General features: G+C 52.3%; 1 protein-coding gene across 1 annotated transcript; it reads left to right on the forward strand.

The window, feature by feature from the left end:
* The first annotated feature begins 12,769 nt into the window (after positions 1-12,769).
* On the forward strand, positions 12,770-14,424 carry LOC140902951 (protein NKG7). Its single transcript, XM_073323535.2, has 4 exons — positions 12,770-12,944; positions 13,656-13,802; positions 14,030-14,158; positions 14,378-14,424. The coding sequence occupies exons 1-4, from the start codon at positions 12,770-12,772 to the stop codon at positions 14,422-14,424; spliced, it is 498 nt and encodes a 165-aa protein (XP_073179636.2).
* Positions 14,425-18,343: the final 3,919 nt, after the last annotated feature.

Consider the following 18,343-nt stretch of genomic DNA (forward strand, 5'->3'; position numbering starts at 1 on the left):
CTGGACGCAATACTCCAGATGTGGCCTCACCAGTGCCGAATAGAGGGGAATAATCATGTCCCTCAATCTGCTGGCAATGCTCCTACTAATACAACCCAATATGCCGTTGGCCTTCTTGACAACAAGGGCACACAGCTGACTCATATCCAGCTTCTCTGTAACCCCTAGGTCCTTTTCTGCAGAACTGCTGCCTAGCCAGTCAGTCCCCAGCCTGTAGCGGTGCATTGGATTCTTCCGTCCTAAATGCAGGACTCTGCCCTGGTCCTTGTTGAACGTCATCAGATTTCATGTCCAAACTGTCTTCATTCCATACAACCTGCCTCAGAAAAATCCTCTCTTTCTTTTGGCCCAGAACAATCTCAAACCAAGATCTACTGGCGGATTGATGATTTTGCTGCCCCTAGGCCCGGAAATAATTGCCGCCCCCATATGAACTTATTTTTAGTTATTTTACAAGATTCGCACCATCACTGGTGGTTTCAATACGCGCTATGATTGGTAAAATCGCGGCGTCCATAGACGCTGACTCCGTGGGTGCTCCGGGGATGGAGCACCCACTGAGAAAAGCTGGTGGATGCAGAGCACCCACTGGCAACTCCCCGCCCTGCCCCAGCTCACCTCCGCTCTGACTCTGACTCCTTCCCTGAGTGCGTCGCCGGGTCCTGCTTCTTCCCACTCCCTGCGAGTGCTTGTGCATGAAACAGCTTCGTGCAGCTGGGAGGGAGAGGGGTTGAGGGGGAAACGCCGCGTGCTCAGGGGAGGAGGCGGGGCCGGGGCGGGGATTTGGGAAGGGGACCAACAGGGGCAGGGAGGGGGTGGAGTTGGGGTGGGGACTTTGGGGAAGGGGTTGGAATGGGGGTGGGGAAGGGGTGGAGTTGGGGCAGGGGCAGGGGCCACGAGCACCCACCGGCGCTGGGGGAAGTTGGCACCTCTGGCTGTTGTTATAAATTTGCTGCCCCTGCAAATTTGCCACCCTAGGCCTAGGCCTTGTCGGGCTAGGCGATAATACGCCGCTGATTGACACTGTGCAGCCAAGAGGATCTGAGCACCATCATTTCCAGGAGGTGTTGGAGATGGATTGGTCATGTGCTTTGGATGGAACTTGATTCCATCACCAGAGCAACAATAAGATGGACACCAGAAGGCAAGCGAAAATGAGGCTGCCCAAAAACAACATGGTGAAGGGCTATGGAAGCCCGCTGAAAAACCTGGGGCAGAGCTGGGGAACCATTGAAAGACTTGCCAGACACATACAGGAGTGGAGGAGCTTCATCATTGCCCTAAACACCAGAGGCATAATAGGAACTTGATAATGATGATAGAACCAGGTAGATGAAACCATTGCAGCCACCATTCAGAACAAGGGCATACCTGGGCAGAGGAGTTTCACTGGGTACTCTTTGATGGAAGGGGTGTGTCTGTGGCGAGCAGCAGCAGAAAGCCAAGGAGGCATTCAGAACAAGCACTGGGAATGCGGCCCTCAGAAAGGCCAACACAGAGAGAGAGAGAGAGAGAGAGAGAGCTATTGGGCACAGTGCTGGCTGGAAGGGGGCTTGGGATTGCAAGCAAAGAAACTTTCTCCAGCTCTTTGATTGCTGCTGTATTCGGGGAAACAGGCCCTTGTGCATGGACAGGATCCTCTAGACCCTGAATATTGGTGAACCAGTCTGGTCAAAAAGGAGTAAAGTTGATGTGAGCAGGGGATCCACTTTCCAAGGAGAGAAAATTGCGAGCTGGGATTCCTGTGGCGCCAAGATGGAGCAAATAACGAAGACATTGCAGAAATTACAGCCGGCCGAGAAGAAGTAAAACAAGACATGAAGCAGCTGGAGACTTTGCAGATGGAAGTAAACCAAGACCTAAAACAACAGGGGCTGGAAGGGTGAATGGGAGTGTTCCTTGTCTTGCCCACTAGGGGGTGTTGTGCACACTGATAAAACTCAGGAGTCCTGCCTCCCTAGGCCCCCACCCCAGCCACTTGACGCCTCTCCTCTCCTCTTCTCTCCCCTCCCCAAGCTGGGATAGAATCCAGGAGTCCTGTCCCCCAGCCCCGCTCCTCCTCCAATCCACTAGGCCCCACTCCCTTCAAAGTTAGGGATAGAACCCAAGAATCCTGGCTCCCAGCTCCGCATTTCTCTCTGTGGGTTTGGGCGTCCCTAACGTCCAGGGGTATTTGATTCCTCCCCAGTCACCCGGTGACTCTGCCCGGCGTCAGGGCTAATGGTGCAGGGGCAGCCAATCTGCTGGTTGTGTGACGCGAAAACCAAACGGCACTTCCTAATTTCCAAGAATGGATCTAAAGGCTGCTAGAGGCCAATGTGCAGAAAAATAAGAAAACTGTAAAAAACCTCCTTCCCTAAGAGGTTTGGAGAGCTGGAGTCTGGAGCAGAAAAGCAGCTGGTGTTTACACAACATGCTAAAGGCGGATCAAAGGAAACAGATTTGCCACTCAGCAAATAATTAACCCATGGGACTCCCCACCACTGGATACTAGCAGGATTAAGGATCCAGGTCCTGCTATGCCAGGTGCTGCCCAGACACACAGCAAGAGATCAGGGCCCTGTTGTGCGAACCTCACTCTGGAATCAATCAGCTACAGGCCCCTTTACAGCTGAGACTGTCCTCACTAATCAGCTGTGGTTAAGCACTGTAAATAACCCCTGAGAGAATAGGAGCCATCTGATTCCACGGTCCCTAGCTAAACACATCCCGGGCAGTAGGGAGAGAGAAGAGGATTCCTACCTACGCCAACCGCGGGCACAGCTGAGAGCCGAGGAACTCCAGGCCCTCAGCCAAGCTAGTGAGATACAAGTGCGGCGGGTTGGTACTGAAGTACTCGAGTCTGCGAAGCCTTGAAATCACTGACATTTTTGTGCATCTCTCCCATGCCCTCACGGAGCATTTCAGCCCATTCCAGAGCCCGGCCCCTGCCCCGGTGCTGTGATTGCCCCTAAACAGGGGAAAACCAGGACCACCGAGACCACCTAAAAAGCCCTGTCATGGGTTTCCTGGGGTACAACCTGGAACTGGGGTACCGCTGAGCTCTCTGGCTTAAGCAACCTGGGTTCCCTCTCATACTGTGATGCTGTGACAAACTGCAAACCTCTGTCAGGTCCTGCACTTACACAGCCATCCCCAGGCAGGGACACACCCAACAGAGTTAAATGAAAGGTCTCCCACCCATTAATGAATCAACAATATAGATGCTCCGGCCAATTCCCCTCAGCTCTCCACCTAGGACCCCAGGGATGTACCATCCTGCTCCGGTCAGAAGTCTGGGCAGTGTAAATTTATTACCCCTCCCTCAATGTGGAGAGGACAATGAACCAGCTCTTGCTCCTGATCGGATTTCCCAAGTACTTCAAGCAAAACTCACTGTTTTAGGTAAAATATAAAACAGATTTATTAATTACAGAAATGTGGATTTTAAGTGATTATAAGTAGTGAGCGTAAAGATCAAAGTTGGTTAGCTGAGAAACAAAAAGTGAAATCTCAATCTGAGTTCTACAAACTAGACAGGATTTGAGTTGTTGGGTCATATTAAAGAAGTTCTGTATTAAAATCACAAATGACTTTGATTTCCCATAGTTTAAATTCCAGGGTATTACTAATTAAGAGGTCTCTTGGTTTTTGGTACTGTTTCTCTGACTCTGTGTGAAACTTGCAAGCTGCTAATTATGTTAGTACATTCTAAGACAGAGTCTGTTCTCAACGCAATCCTTTGTAACAACAACTACTCACACAGAAAGACTCAAAGCAATACTCTGTAACAACAGAAACAGCACCCAGAGACTCCCCGCCCTTTTGTTGCATTTATCTCGCTTTGTTAACAATTGTGATTAAAATAGAGATAGAGGATGTATGTGGATGGATGCTTGGTGTGGATAATAACTGAATGATCAGGGAGGTTCCAGCCTAAGAATCCAGTGTCCATCGGCTGAAGAAGGCGTCAAGTGGAAATAACCAGAGGACCGCCGGAGGGCAGACTGCAACCCACCCAACAGCCTCAAGGATGGGGGAACCAAAGAACAAGATAACATCTGGCAGCTTGGAGCCGTCAGGAATGTGCCATCTGCTGATTGATTCAGCAGCAGCATGATGAAGCAATTCCCACAGACTGGCATAGGAATAAATTCCTATAAAAATGGACTTTAGAAAGTGAGAACTTTGGGGTCTGATTCTGCAAACCAACTTCCAGGAGCATCAGATGAGCATCTGACAAGGCCCTGCTCCCTCCTCATGTCCAGGCCACCTGGCCAGTGGCTTGGCATGAGCAACTCTAAGGCTGGTAACTATGATAACAACCTTGCAGAACCTCTGTGTGTGTATGAATGAATGTGTGAATAAATTTGAAATTGAATGGAGTATTATAGCTATAACTAACTGCTTACTATGATTCTTTCTGTATTCACAATAAATGTGGCATTTTGCCTTTTCCCCTTTAATAAGATCCTGCTGGTTTTTATTTTATTGGTATAACAGAGTCAAGTTGTGTCTCACCCTGATGGTGGTGGTGGTGTTCCTTAGTACACGAGCTGGGATTCTCCTTCCCAGCCTGGGACCACCTGCCTCATTCAGTCTTTGTTCTCCAGACATGTTTCCAGGTGTTGGATTGTGGGAGGAGTAAGGCCAAGCAGTGATGTCACTTCCCCCTCTTATAGCTTCTCCAGCTTGCTGAAACGCTCTTTTGCTATCATGTGAGTCAAGCAGCCTCCATTGTCTATGTCAGGTGTTCTCAAACTGGGGGTTGGGACCCCTCAGGGAGTCGTGAGGTTGTTAGATGAGGGGTCGTGAGCTGTCAACTGCCACCCCAACCCCACTTTGCCTCCAGCATTTATAATGGTGTTAAATATATAAAAAAGTGTTTTTAATTTATAAAGGGGGTCGCACTCAAAGGCTTGCTATGTGAAAGGGGTCACCAGTAAAGAAGTTTGAGAACCACTGGTCTACGTGCTCCCTCTGAGAAGTCTCCCCTGTATACGGTTCCTTTAATGGGCCATCAGCACTTCTGGCTGCTCCATTGTTGTACCTGAAAGGCTGGTTGTGGGGGTTCCCAACCTCACAACGTATTTCAGTAACACACATGTAACAAAACATCACAGCTCCCCACGCAATGACAGCACATCCAATCCAACAGGGTATTAATGGTCAACGGATCAAGCCTTTTAAAATGATACCTCACAAGGTAGACTTTGTACACAACACATCATCATTATATCACCATGGCAAAAATGGGGTTTCCATGGTGTTGCTTTGGGGTACAGAGTGTCTCAAGCCCCAAAAGGTCAGCTTTGAAGGTAGCTCTGTCCTGCTCTGGAGGAAGCCAGTGTTCTGGGAAACCTGGCATTCAGGCCCGAGGGTTCGGGCAGCAGCTCCTGAATGCCAGTCGCTACAGGCCCTGGAGAAGGGGGTATGCAAGGCCCATCAGCCCCTAAAATCCACTAATACAAGTGCCCCTTAAAGAACCTGGGGGTTATACTCTACAAGCACCAACCCTTGGGTTAGTCAGAGCAGGCAGCTAACGAGGAACTATATTCCTCGCTGGCTGTGGCAATATTCCCAGGCACGTGAGTGGCAGGTGGCTCCAAAGAGGGAAAGAAACTGTGACAAAGCCTTCCTGGCTCGTAAAGGCCACACACTTGCTATGTAGGTGGCAATGAGGTCCAGTAGTTAGAGTGACTAGAAGTCAGGACTCCTGGGTTCTTTCCCCAGCTGTGGGAGAGGAGTGGGGGCTAGTGGGTTGGAGCAGGGGGCCTGGCAGTCAGGACTCCTGGGTTTTATCCTTATTTCTAGGAAGTGAGTGGGGTCTAGTGGGTTAGAGTGGGAGGGGCTGGGAACTAGGATTCCTGGGTTCTCACCACATCGAGGAGAGGGGAGTGGGGGAGCTGGGAGTCCTGGGTTCTATCCCCATCTCTGACAGGGGAGTGGAGTCAGGACTCCTGGAGTCTATTCTTGGTTCTACCACTTAAGAGACCCTCTTCTTGCTCCGAGGGCTGGGTGGCTTGCCTGATGCTTTGAGATCCCAGCTGGCCAAAGCTAGAACAGGACCTTCACCGGGGTCTCAGAGCCACGGGTGTCGTGGTCCTTCCAACTCTGACCCAGCAGGCCCATTTGGCCTGTGGCTGGGGAGTTTCCAGTGGTGAAGGGGTGAATGAGAACAGGCACCAATCGGCTTCCTGTTTTCCAGCGAAAGAGGAAGTTTCGCTGTTGTGGTCTGAAAAGAAAGTGGAAGGCTCCAGTGGTATAAACTGTGAACAGAGCCAGGGACAGAACCCAGGAGTCCTGGCTTCCAGCGCCCCCCCCCCCACTCTAACCACTAGACCCCACTCCCCTCCCAGAGCCAATGAGAGAACCCAGGAGTCCTGACTCCCAACCCTCTCTTCTCTAACCACTAGACGCCACTCCCTTCCCAGAGGCAGGGACAGAACCCAGGAGTCCTGGCTCCCAGACCTGCTCTAACCTTCTTATCACTGGACTTTCCCCTCATCTGAACAGAAGATTTGTTGTCTCCTGGCTCCTTTTCCTCCCTGAGCACTGATGTGAGTCTGGGCTGCAGCTCCAGAATGGTATGAGTGTGTCTTTATCTGCCAGAACTGCCTTGGTTAGTGTGAGAAGTGGGATCAGACCAGGCCCCTGGACCAGGTAAGAGCTGCTGTTTCCACATAACTAGTCACTGCCTAGCAGCTCAAAGTGCGTTGGGGTTAAAAAGGGCCCAAGGAGATCCTTGGACATGTAAACAGGGGAGTCCTCAGTAGAGGTGGGGAGGGGTTTTTCACCTCTATATAAGGCACCGGTGAGAGTGATGCTGGGAGGCTGCATCCAGCTCTGGTGCACGTGTCTTTAAAAGGACGTTGAACAGCTGCAGAGGGGGCAAAGAGCAGCAGAAAGGGCCTGAGAGAAACAGACCTGACAGAGCTCCATCTGCTGAGCAGGTCAAAGAGATGAGCTAGAGGAACTTAAGCAGCGTGGATAAGGACCTTCCTGGGCAGGAAACCCCGGATCGTCAAGAGCTCTTGAATCTCGTGGAGAACAGCAGAAACAAGATCCAGCAGCTGGAAGCCCAAGCCAGGCTCATTCCAGTTAGAATCAGGTACACTCCCCAGAGCGGCGGTGAATTCTCTGTCTCTTTGCGTTTTCAGATCTAGAATGCCAGCCTGGCTGGAATATGTTTATTGGGTTTAATGCAGGGGGAGCTGGGAGTCAGGGCACCCAGTTTGAATCCCCAGCACTGGGAGGGGCGTGGGGTTTAGTGGATTAGAGCAGAAGGCAGCTGGGTGTCAGGACTCCTGGGTTCAATGATCAGGCAGTTTCTCTTGCTCAGCATCACTCAGCAATGTTGGAGCTGGCTGATGGGGTGGGGATTGTGGGCTGTGAGAAGAAAATAATACTTAGGATGGGGAGAGCAGGGTCTGCGTGCACATAATGGACACCTTCCTGCGGGGCACCCACCTGTCTCGTGGAGTCAGCAAGGAAACTGAGCTGGGCTGGAATTAGCCCTTCAAGGGCGGAGGTGATGCAGAGGACAGGTGAGGGCTAATTTAAGCAGAGCCCCCTGACTGCATGGGGAATACAACAGTCTGTCTGTCCCCATCCACACCCAGCTATCTATACACCTCTATCTAGCCATCCCCTTACACTCCCCTCTATCTATCTTATCTAGCTATCATCTCTCTATCCCCAGACACTCCCACTCTATCTATGTATTATAGCAAGGTGCCAACTCTGCTAAAGTTAACAGCCACTTTCTGTTTCCAGGCCACTCCTTCTAAGTACTCTAAAATCCCCATGCTCTCTCCAATTGCCTTGGCAATTTGCTGTTCTTCGTGGAGGAGAGTTAATGATTTATATGTGGGGTCATTGGCACTAATTTGCTGAGATACAGCCCCTGCCCCTCCCCAACCAACTTCTTCAAGTTCAGAGATTCTCCCAATGGGTTTTTTGTGCATATTTGACTTCTAAAGATCTGATGGCTTAATGGGGATATGAAGGGGAGAGGGAGCTGGAGATGGTGGTGGGAAGGGGGCTACATAGAGCAGGGGATGGGGGAAGGAGAGGAATACACCAGCCTTTCTCACAAGCTTAAAGTTCCTGTAACCATCATATAATAAAACTGCCCTGTTTCTGGGGCACAGACCTGGTCAGAGATTTCTCTTTCCAGCCCTGTGGGCAATGACGTTGCAGGTGGTTCAAAGCATGGCCATTCACCCCATTCCACTGCCAAGAAGCAGGCAGTGCAGCCACCGGTAGGGTTGCCAACTTTCTGACGGAACAAAACCGAACACCCTTGCCCTGCCCCTTCTCTGAGGTCCTGCCCCAGTCCCTCCCTCCCTCCGTTGCTTGCTCTCCCCCACCTTCACTCACTCACTCATTTTACCCCAGGCTGCGGAGAGCTGGGGAGGGTCCCTTTTCAACCTGGTGTTCGGTTGAAAACTGGACACCTGGCAACCCAGTGCTTAGCAATCACATAGTGGCCATGTGGCCTTGTGGAGAGAACAGCAGATTGGAGCTTGGAAAACCTGGCCCATATTCCCAACTGCCACATGCCTTCTGGGTGACCAGGCCAAGTCACTACCCAACTATGTGCCTCAGTTTACCCATCTGTATGATAGAGGCCAAAGGACCATTGTGATCATCTAATCAGGCCTCCTAGATAACACAGACCTGAGAACTGCCCCCAAAATAATTCCTGGAGGAAATCTTTTAGAAAAATATCCCATCTTGATTTAGAAATTGTCAGCAATAGAGAATCCACCATGAGTCTTGGTAAATTGTTCCAGTGGTTGTACCCTCCCTGTTAAAAGTTGATGCCTTATTTCCAGTCCGAATTGGTCTTGCTTCAACTTCCAGTCATTGGCTCTTGCTAATCCTTTGTCTGCTGCATTGAAGAGCCCCATTATTAAACATTTGTTCCCTATGTTGGTGCTGGTAGACTGGGATCAAGTCACCCCTTAACCTTTCTCCTTGTTAAGCTGTACCTGGCTCTGTTTCATGACTCTGCTTCCAGTCTAAAACTCATACATCCTCACCCCGAAGATGGCCATGCAGGATCGTCAGCGGCTTCAGAGAGCAGGGATTTGCCGGATTTGCTTTTGGCCTCGCTCCTGGCAGGTGGCAGGTGCTCAGTGAGCTCCTTGCAATGATTCAGTCGGCTTGATGGGCACTTCTGCCAGCCTCTTTGAGATCTTTTCATATTGAATGGAAAAAACGTTGGTTAATGCAGGGTTAAGGATGCCCAGGGGTATCTCGTGCCCTTGCAGAGCATCAAGTTCAGCCAAACTCAGTCCTCTGCAAGCCAGCAAATGCAGAGGGAAGGTAAATGCCCAGACAGCCTTATCTTTGCCCCTGGGGCTATCAGTAGCCATGGGGAATTATCGGTATGCAGCCCAGCTGCATTGCAGGGTGGAGGGATTAGACGGAGCATCTTGACAGAGCTGTGGTTGTGATCTGGGGTGGTCTGGGGTAATCTGGGGGTGTATATGGGCCCCTCTCACTGCCCCCACCCCCCACGCATGTGATCCAAGGAAAGAGGGGAACACATACCTTGAGAGACCCAGTATGTCCAATATTGGCAGAATTCGATTTGTATTTTTTTAATACTTTTGATAGACACTATCAATGTTTATTTTTAAGCATTTCTCCCTGCTTTCATAAATTTAAATGTTCCCCGTTGCACACAATTATGGGGTTTAAGCCTTTTCCCCCAACTTTTTATTTACTTAAATGTTCATAGTTGTGGGAAGTTATAGCAGGAGTGGGATCAGACAATAGGGGAGGGTTGGACAGTAATTATTTAATGTCAGTTCCACTATATACTTCCAGTTCTTGTCACCCCATCTCAGAAAGGAGACAGTGGATCTGGGAAAGGTTCAGACAAGGGCAACAAAGATGCGCAGGAGTCTGGAACAGTTTGCAGACAAGAAGAAACTTGTCTACTTGAAACTAAAAAGATTAGGGTGGTTCAGCTTAGAAAAGAGGCGACTGAGGGGAGATATGATTGAGGGCTATAAAATCAGGAAGGGGGTGGAGTAAGTGACTAGAGAAGCGTTATTTACCCTTTCCCACAATAGAAAAAAGCAGGGGTCACCCTGTGAAATGAACAGGCAGCAGGGTCAGTATAAACAAGAGGAAGTACTTTTTCACACAGCAAGGCTCTGTTAACCTGTGGAACTCATTGCCAGGGGACGTTGTAAAGTGTAACTGAGTTAAAAAAAAGAACTGGATAAGTTCCTGGAGGATAGCTCTATTGATGGCTATTAGCTAAGATGGTCAGGGATGGAGCCTCTAAATCTCTGACTGCCAGAAGCTGGGAGAGGAAGTAGGGGTGGATCTCTCCAAAATTACCCTGTTCTGTACACACACCCTGGAAGCCCTCATGCTGGTCATTGTTGGAGACAGGATACTGGGCTAGATGGACCATTGGTCTGCCCCGGGATGGCAGCTGTTATGTTCTTATGACAGTAGATTCTGCGATTCAAAAAGTGAAACTTCCCCACCCTTAAAACTCAAACTTGCAGCTTTGCATGTCAACATACATCCAGCAAATACCTTGAAATCAAACTCCAATTGTGCCCGGGGCAGCTTTCCTCTTACTTTGTCTATTGGTCAATTTTGATCATCATAGATGGAAATGTCGGTCCACGGTTCGATGGGTGTGACGTGATCCTCAGGGTACAACCGGGAACTGTGCCCACTTAACTCTCCAGCCTGGGCTGTCTTTCACAAAGCTGTGCCAGTCACAAGCAGCAATCCCTTCCAGGCACTGTGATCACTCAGCCACCAGCAGATGGAGCCCCACACGCAGTTAAATTGCACGAAGGCTCCCTGAGCCACTCATGAATCACACAGAGAGAGGCACCAGCCATTCACCCCAGCCCCAAGCCTTGCACCCCAGAATATACTGTCTGACACAGCTCATGACTACCTTGGACAGTGAAAGCTCACTAATCAGTTTACCACTTTGTCAAAGGGTAGGGGACGTGCAGCAGCCCTTGTTAACCTGAGCTAAGATTCCCCGAGCAGTTCCACCAAAACACACTGTTTTAGGTAAAATATAAAACAGATTTATTAACTACAGAGACCTGGATTTTAAGTGATCAGAAGTAGCAGGCCTAGAGGTCAGAGTTGGTTATGTAGAAATAAAAATAAATTCGCCTTCTAAATTCTACAGACTAAGCAAGATTTGGATCAAGCACTTTCTCACCCTAATAGATGTTACAGGCAGCTCACAGTTCTTGATACACAGGCTGGATTCCCTCTCAGCCTGGGACCAATCTCCTCAGTTCCAAGTCTTTGTTTTCCAGATGATCTTCCAAGTGTTGAGATGGGGGAGAGGAGACACCAAGTGGTGATGTCACCGACCCTCATTTATCCTTCCCTCCAGCTGCTAGAAAGATCCTTGCTATGACATAGGGGTCAGGCAGCCCCCCACTGCATATGTGTCCCCTCTGAGGAGTGTGGATTCTTCTTGATCGCCTGTCTGGCCAGTGATTGCTGCTCCTTTGTTGCCACTGAAAGGCCAGCTGTAGGCTCCCAACGTCACAACTTATTTCAATAACACACACGTAGCAAAACTTCATAGCTCCCCATACAAGGCTAGCACGTACGATCCAACAGGGTATTAATGTTCAACAGAGCAAGACTTTTTAAACAATATCTCATGTGGCATGCATTGTATAAAACCCATCATAACCGCACTGAACCCGGGGGTTCCTGGGTGCTATTTCAAGGTATGCAGTGCCCTGGTGGGTACGGAGAAATCGACGTCGATCGACAGCGGATGGAAACCGAACGCTTTGCATTGCGTAGTGTGTGTCCATAGCAGGGCGTTGGCTTATCCTGCCATGGGGATTGGCAGCTGTGGGGCAGGAGAGGAGCCTAGTCTGTGAGTTTAAAGAAGGGGAAGTGAGAGGCGAGTTAGATGGTGTTGGGCACGTGAGGGGAAGGCGTTGAAAGAGCTGTGAAATGTAGCCGCCGGGCTGAGTTTCACAGCTTCTAAAACCTTTTTGCTACCAGGGACCGGCTTGTTGCCTTCCTAGACTGTGTCAGGGAGATCTCAGGGACCAGTCATTGAGAGAGACTGGGCTACCTGACTGTAGGAGGGGGCAGGCAGCTCCTGTTAAATACATGGCACAGGTGAGGGGGGAGGTTGGGTTATGGGTGAAGGGGGCATGGCACAAAAAGACAGCGTGAAGGTGGCACACAGGCGTGGACCTAAGTGCTGTATTTTCTGGTCTGCAGAGGTTGGTTGATCTTGGCTTTCGGGAAGGGCCCAAGATCCTGCCCCCAGGCAGCCTTAGCTCTGCGTCAGAAAACCGTTTTGAGGCTGAATCAGGCTAATTGCAGGTTCTCTCCGTCCGTGGACTGGGTGGGATCTCGCTAAGGTCGCCCCCCCCCGACTCCGGGACTGTCCCGGTGTCTCCAGGGATAACGAACCTTTAATGAACTATTGTGTCATGTGATGAAACCTCCAGGAATACGTCTCGGCCAAACTGGCAAGCCTAGATCTCGCTTTCTTTCCATCCCAGGTCTCCCTTCACTGCAGCCGCTTATTCGTACCCTGCCCTCCTCCCCGGCCAGTGCGAAGGGACCACTGGGGTCATGCCCCCCACCCCACATCTTTCATTTCCTCCCTCTCTTGCTCTCTTGTTGGTCCCTCGCCTTCTCGCCTACCTGGGACAGAGAGGCTGGTCTGTGACCATCCCTATTTCCCACCTGGCTTTCCAGCAGCTCCCTCCCCCCTGAGGCTCAGGCCCCAGGGACCCCCCCAGTGATGGTGCTTTTCCGGATCGCAAGCGTCATCCTGGCTCTGCTCAGTCTGGTGCTGCTGGTGGTGGCCCTGGTCTCAGACAACTGGGTGACGGTTACTGACGCAGAGGGGAGGCATTTGGGGCTGTGGAAGATCTGTGTGCAGCAGATTTGCATCTTGCATCCAATCAGAGTACCAGGTAAGGAAGCTGTGGGTCCTGTCCCCAGCTCTGGGAGGGGAGTGGGGTCTAATGGTTAGAGCGGGGTGGAGGCTGGGAACCAGGACTCCTGCGTTTTCTCCCCAGCTGTGGGAGGAGAGTGGGGTCTAGTGGGTTAGAGCAGTGTGGGGTGGTAACCAGGACTCCTGCGTTCTTTTCCCAGCTTGGGGGGTGGGGGGAGACAGGGGAGTGGGGTCTAATGGGTTAGCGCAGAGGGGAGTGGTAACTAGGACTCCTGGGTTCTTTCCCCACCTTGGGGGTTGGAGGGGAGACAGGGGAGTGCGGTCTAGTGTGTTAGAGTAGTGGGGGGTGGTAACCAGGACTCCTGGGTTCTTTCCCCAGCTTGGGGGGTGGCAGGAGAAGGGGAGTGGGGTCTAGTGGATTAGAGCACAGGGGGCTTGGAGTCAGGTTCTCTCCCCAGCTCTGGGAGGGGGCAGGGGAGTGGGGTCTAGTGGGTTAGAGCAGTGGGGAGTGGTAACCAGGACTCCTGGGTTCTTTCCCCACCTGGGGGGGCGGGTAGCGGGAGACAGAGGAGTTGGGTCTAGTGGGTTAGAGCAGAGGGGGCTTGGAGTCAGGTTCTCTCCCCAGCTCTGGGAGGGGGCAGGGGAGTGGGGTCTAGTGGGTTAGAGAGCTGGGAGTCAGGACTCCTGGGTTCTGTACAGTTACTGATTTAACCCCTTCCCCGTCCCACAGGTTTCTTCCACACCATCAGGTTTTTCATGATCCTGGCCATGTTTGCCGGGTTTCTCTCCTTCTTCGCTCTCATCGCCTCCTTCTTTTGCTCCCACTTTCGCTCTGTGTCCCTGATCCTGGTCTCCACCGTGGGCAGCTTCAGCGCAGGTAACGCCCCCACAGGGCCCCCTCCTCGCTGGCCATTCCCTGCCCCTGGGTCCCACAGCTCTAGGGATACTGTGGATTGCTCCCAGCCAGCCCTGGGGAGAGGCCCCTCTCCCCTGGGATCCTGCCCTGGGCTCTGACAGCTCCCCCGGTGGTGGGACGGGGCAGGGACCCTGGGACTGTGCGTGGGCCACACTGAGGGGTGTCCATGCTGTTCCCTTTGGCGCTAGGTGTCTGTGCCATGATCGCGCTGGCCGTGTTCACCAATGCTGATTGCCAGATTTTCATGTCAGGAATGCTCTCCTACAGTTGGTCCTACGGCCTGGGTTGGCTGTCCTTCTTCCTGTATCTTGGAACTGGTGAGCGCACCTAGGGCTCTGTGGGCTGAGATGCAACCACCTCTGGGGTGGGGCAGCTGGGGAACAGCCGCACATAACATCAGATGGGGATGGCTTGCCCACCACTGAGATGATGAAGCCACTTCTGGGACGGAGCAGCTGGGGACCAGCGGATGGTGCTTCCATTGGTTCGATCACGGTCCTGAGCCCATTTCTCTCCTCTGCCCCCTCCATCCCCAGGTGCGGTAACACTGCTCACCCCGGGATCCTCCTACAGCCGAGTGTGAGGCCCACGCTGCCCCCTAGGGATGGAGCTGGGAGCTGGGAGGGCTGGACGGAGCCTGCAGCGTCGTGGGGGTGTGAACTTGTGTGTGTGTCCATCTGTCCGACTGCCCTCTGCTGGAGGGGATGAGCCTTGCTGTGTGTATATGTCACTCTGGGCTCTCACAACCCCCCATCGCAGCGATTGCCCCCCCCACAGACCCCCTCTGCCCTCCTCTCTTCTCCCCGGGGCCCCCGGCTGAACCCCACTTCTTCCATGGAGATTAAAGGGCCTGTCCTCCAAGCCTTCCATCTGGTGATTTCTGGCCCCTCAACAACACCCCTCATTCCCCCCACTCCCCTGGGGTGAGTGTCAAAGACAGGCAGGACTCCTGGGTTCTCTCCCCAGCTCAGGGAGGGGAGTGGGGTCTAGTGGGTCAGAGCAGGGAAGGGGGGTCAGGGCTCCTGGGTTCTCTCCCCAGCTCAGGGAGGGGAGTGGGGTCTAGTGGGTCAGAGAAGGGAAGGGGGATCAGGGCTCCTGGATTCTCTCCCCAGCTCAGGGCGGGGAGTGGGGTCTAGTGGGTCAGAGAAGGGAAGGGGGATCAGGGCTCCTGGATTCTCTCCCCAGCTCAGGGCGGGGAGTGGGGTCTAGTGGGTCAGAGCAGGGAAGGGGGGTCAGGACTCCTGGGTTCTATTCCTAGTGCTGGGAGGAGCGGGGAGACGACCAATTAGAGCAGAGGAGTCGGTTCTGATCACATCAGCTGTGGGAACTCATGCTCGGTTTCTGGGGTGTCGGGCTGCAGTGCTATAAAACGCTCCCTGCCCAAAGTTGCTTCATCACTGACCCTCACCAGGCTCCAGCGGGCTGAGGCCGCTCAGCCGCTGACATCTGCAATGTCAGAGACGGAAGGGGTGGGCAGGGGGGTGACTCAAACGGGGCAGGCCAGGGAAAGAGATGGGCGGATAGCCAGGGTAAATCAGGGACTGAGTAGACAGAGGGTTTTTTCCTTCCTTAGATGCTAGTTTTTGAAATGATGTGGAAAATATCACCCCAAATTCTTGCTTTTACATTTTGATCCATCTCTGAAATCATCCACATGTAGCCTTTCTAAAATTTCAGTCGTTTCCAAATTCACAGCAGAGATTTCACTGGGGTGGAAAAAGGCGACAGGCTGACAAAAAAATTAATATTTGGAGATCAGTAACTGCTAGCAATTGGTGAATGTGAACGGGAGCAGAGATTCCACTTGGAAACCCCGGCCGTGGAAAGCAGCTTAGAGCTAATCAGGGAAGGATTAGATTTTTACTGGTAAATGTCGGTAAAGTTTTATCTACTCCTTTCACACCCTCTGTAAGCTGCTTCCAACAACAGGGTTTTAAGGCCAGTTTCACTGTTCACACTCAAACAGACGAGAAAGTATTTCCTCATTGGTGACAATCAAAGTTTACAGCCAGGCAAAGGAAGAAAAATGCTGATGACGAATTTCTTTGAGTCAAAATCCGGCAATCCGGACTTTTGGACGAGGCCTGTTAGAAATGGAACAGGTGGGTCTGATTTGTTGCTTGACGGTTGTGTCCTTTGTGTATTTTGCCATGTGATGTTGACAATGGGTGTTGTAAAGAGTTATAAAGCTGTAGCTTCTTGAGCCCCAAGATCGACTGCCTTCAACTAAAACCACCGACTAACCGCCCCGCAAGGTCATGTGCCTGCATGCTTACAGAGAGAAAGACATTGTAAAAAACTCTTAAAGAGAATCACTGTAAAATTTTCTGATGAAATTTAAAAAAAAATAAACAAGGAGTTCTGCCAAACACCCTTATATCTAGGCTTGGCCGAGAGACATTTTTATCGGTAAATGTCGATTTCAAGGGGTGGAAAAATATCTCCCTTGATACGAACCGACATTTACAGAGGAAGAAGAACGCCGCTTGAGAACGTCTCGGCGTTTGATTTCAGGATATTGACTTTGCATACGTGCACCGGCGACATTTGTGTTTAAGGGTTAGAAAGCATCAGCTTTTAGTATCTCAACCCTGCTGCTGCCATGAAGTCATTCTTGGCCGACCCCGCTGTTCTCAGCTCCTCCCAAGGAAATCGATAAAAATCAGGAAAAAAGGGTGAAAATTTCCAAGGATAAGAATTGAAAAAAAAAAATGCCGGAAAATGAACATTGATCTTGTCTGTTGAAATGATCAAGAAACAAATACTGAATTCTGCAGACCCTGGCTGTGATTCTATCTCTGCTCATATGGGAGGACATAGGCGCAGGGCCGGAGAAGGACCGGGTGGAGGGCACTGCAGTTAGAGGTGTGAACATATATTCCACCCCACTGCCATGCCCAGGGCGTGATCGCCCCTTACTGTCTGATCGTAGGTCTGGACTGAGATATCCTGTGCAATTAGTGACCTTTCTTTACCCCCAGGGCACAGCGCCCCCTAGTGCCGCCCTAAGGCATTAGGGCCAGCCCTAACTGCCTGAGGAGAGCCCCCACCCCCTGCAGCACAGTGCCCCCAGTACCAGACTGAGACATTGGGGCCAGCCCTGAATGCCAGGGGAGAGCCCCCCACCCTGCTCCCTGCTTGTCTCCCATCCGTGCCCAGATCGTGCCCTCCCCTGCTTAGCCAGAGACAGGAAAGTGAAAGGACTCAGATGTTGCTCAGCAACCCCCTGCATCTGCAGCGAAAGGGGGAAGTTTGGAGCTGCCCTTTGAGGTTCTCTGGGGCCCAACCCCCTCCCCCCCAGTTTCCCCCCAAGGGGACCCACAGAAATCTCACCCCCGCCCTGCCCGGTGCCACTTCCCCTTTCGCCTTCCAAAGCCACCAGACTGATCGCTCAGCTCCCCCACGGCCAGATCGGCTGCCGGAGCAGGGGCTGCAGGACGCGTGATAAGGTAATTGCACCTTCTCCTGCTGATCGGAGTGAGGGCTAGTGGTTAGAGCGGGGGCTGGGAGCCAGGACTCCTGGGTTCTAGCCACACTTTGGGAGGGAACTGGGGTCTAGTGGTTACAGTGGGGGGCTGGGAGCTGGAGCTGGTGCAGGCTGGCTCTCCAGTGCTAAGGGGGAAGAAGGGGGCCTGTTTAATGCTTGGAGGGGAGACCTACAGGGTGCTTCAAGGGGCAGGGTGGGGGTGCTAGGGGGCGCTGTGCTGAAGTGAGCAGGGTGAGACACATTCTCCCTGGGCAGTGAAGGCTGACCCCCACGCCCCAGTATGGCTCTTGGGGGGTGGGGTGGGAACGCTAGGGGGCGCTGTGCAGCAGGGGGCGGGGCAGGGGCCGTCAGTGCCGATTCTCACACCCTGAGGCTGCTCTCCCAGGTCCTCCCCCTCACTTTGGTCTGCTCAAAGCCCAGAGGAAGTGGCAGTGTCTCTGAGACAAAAATACCCCGTCCGATTCCCAGCCAGCGACCCTTGACATGGGGAAACAGCTGCTCTGACGCCCTGCGGTGCTGGGACGTGGGGGAGGGGTGTTCTCAGGGCTCTTCGTCCCCCGTCCCCCAAGTGGGGGATCAAACGTGAGGTGCAGCCGGGGCTTTTCACTCTGGACTGTGCCATGCCCAGCCTGTGGCGATGCACACAGCCTGGCAGCTGCTGCACAGCTGGAGAAACTGAGGCACGGGGGGGGGTGAATTGGAGAACTTACACACAAGTGGGCTCAGAGTTCTGGGCGCTTCTGCTGCTCTAACCACTAGACTCCGCTTCCCACCCAGAGCCAGGGATAGAACCCAGGAGTTCTGGCTTCCATCCTCCGCCCCCTAACAGATTAGAGGCATCTGGTCTGAGATCCCAGAGAGTGTGGGCGAGGATGTACCAAGACCTGCAATAACAGAACCCTGCCCAGCGGGGTGTGTTGCGGTTCCCCTGCATTTATCTGCCTCCCCTATGTAAATGTGATGCCTTTTGCACCGTGCCATGCGTGACAAACCCATCCGGCTGCTATTTCTTCTG

This window comes from Lepidochelys kempii, chromosome 24, assembly GCF_965140285.1.
Source record: "Lepidochelys kempii isolate rLepKem1 chromosome 24, rLepKem1.hap1, whole genome shotgun sequence".
In the NCBI taxonomy this organism is placed as follows: Eukaryota; Metazoa; Chordata; order Testudines; family Cheloniidae; genus Lepidochelys; species Lepidochelys kempii.

Excerpts from the sequence above, each read along its gene's own strand:
- LOC140902951 (XM_073323535.2), top strand. The coding sequence starts at position 12,770 with ATGGTGCTTTTCCGGATCGCAAGCGTCATCCTGGCTCTGCTCAGTCTG. Across the intron at positions 12,945-13,655 it reads GCATCCAATCAGAGTACCAG|GTTTCTTCCACACCATCAGG; the intron begins GTAAGGAAGCTG and ends CCCGTCCCACAG. Across the intron at positions 13,803-14,029 it reads CGTGGGCAGCTTCAGCGCAG|GTGTCTGTGCCATGATCGCG; the intron begins GTAACGCCCCCA and ends CTTTGGCGCTAG.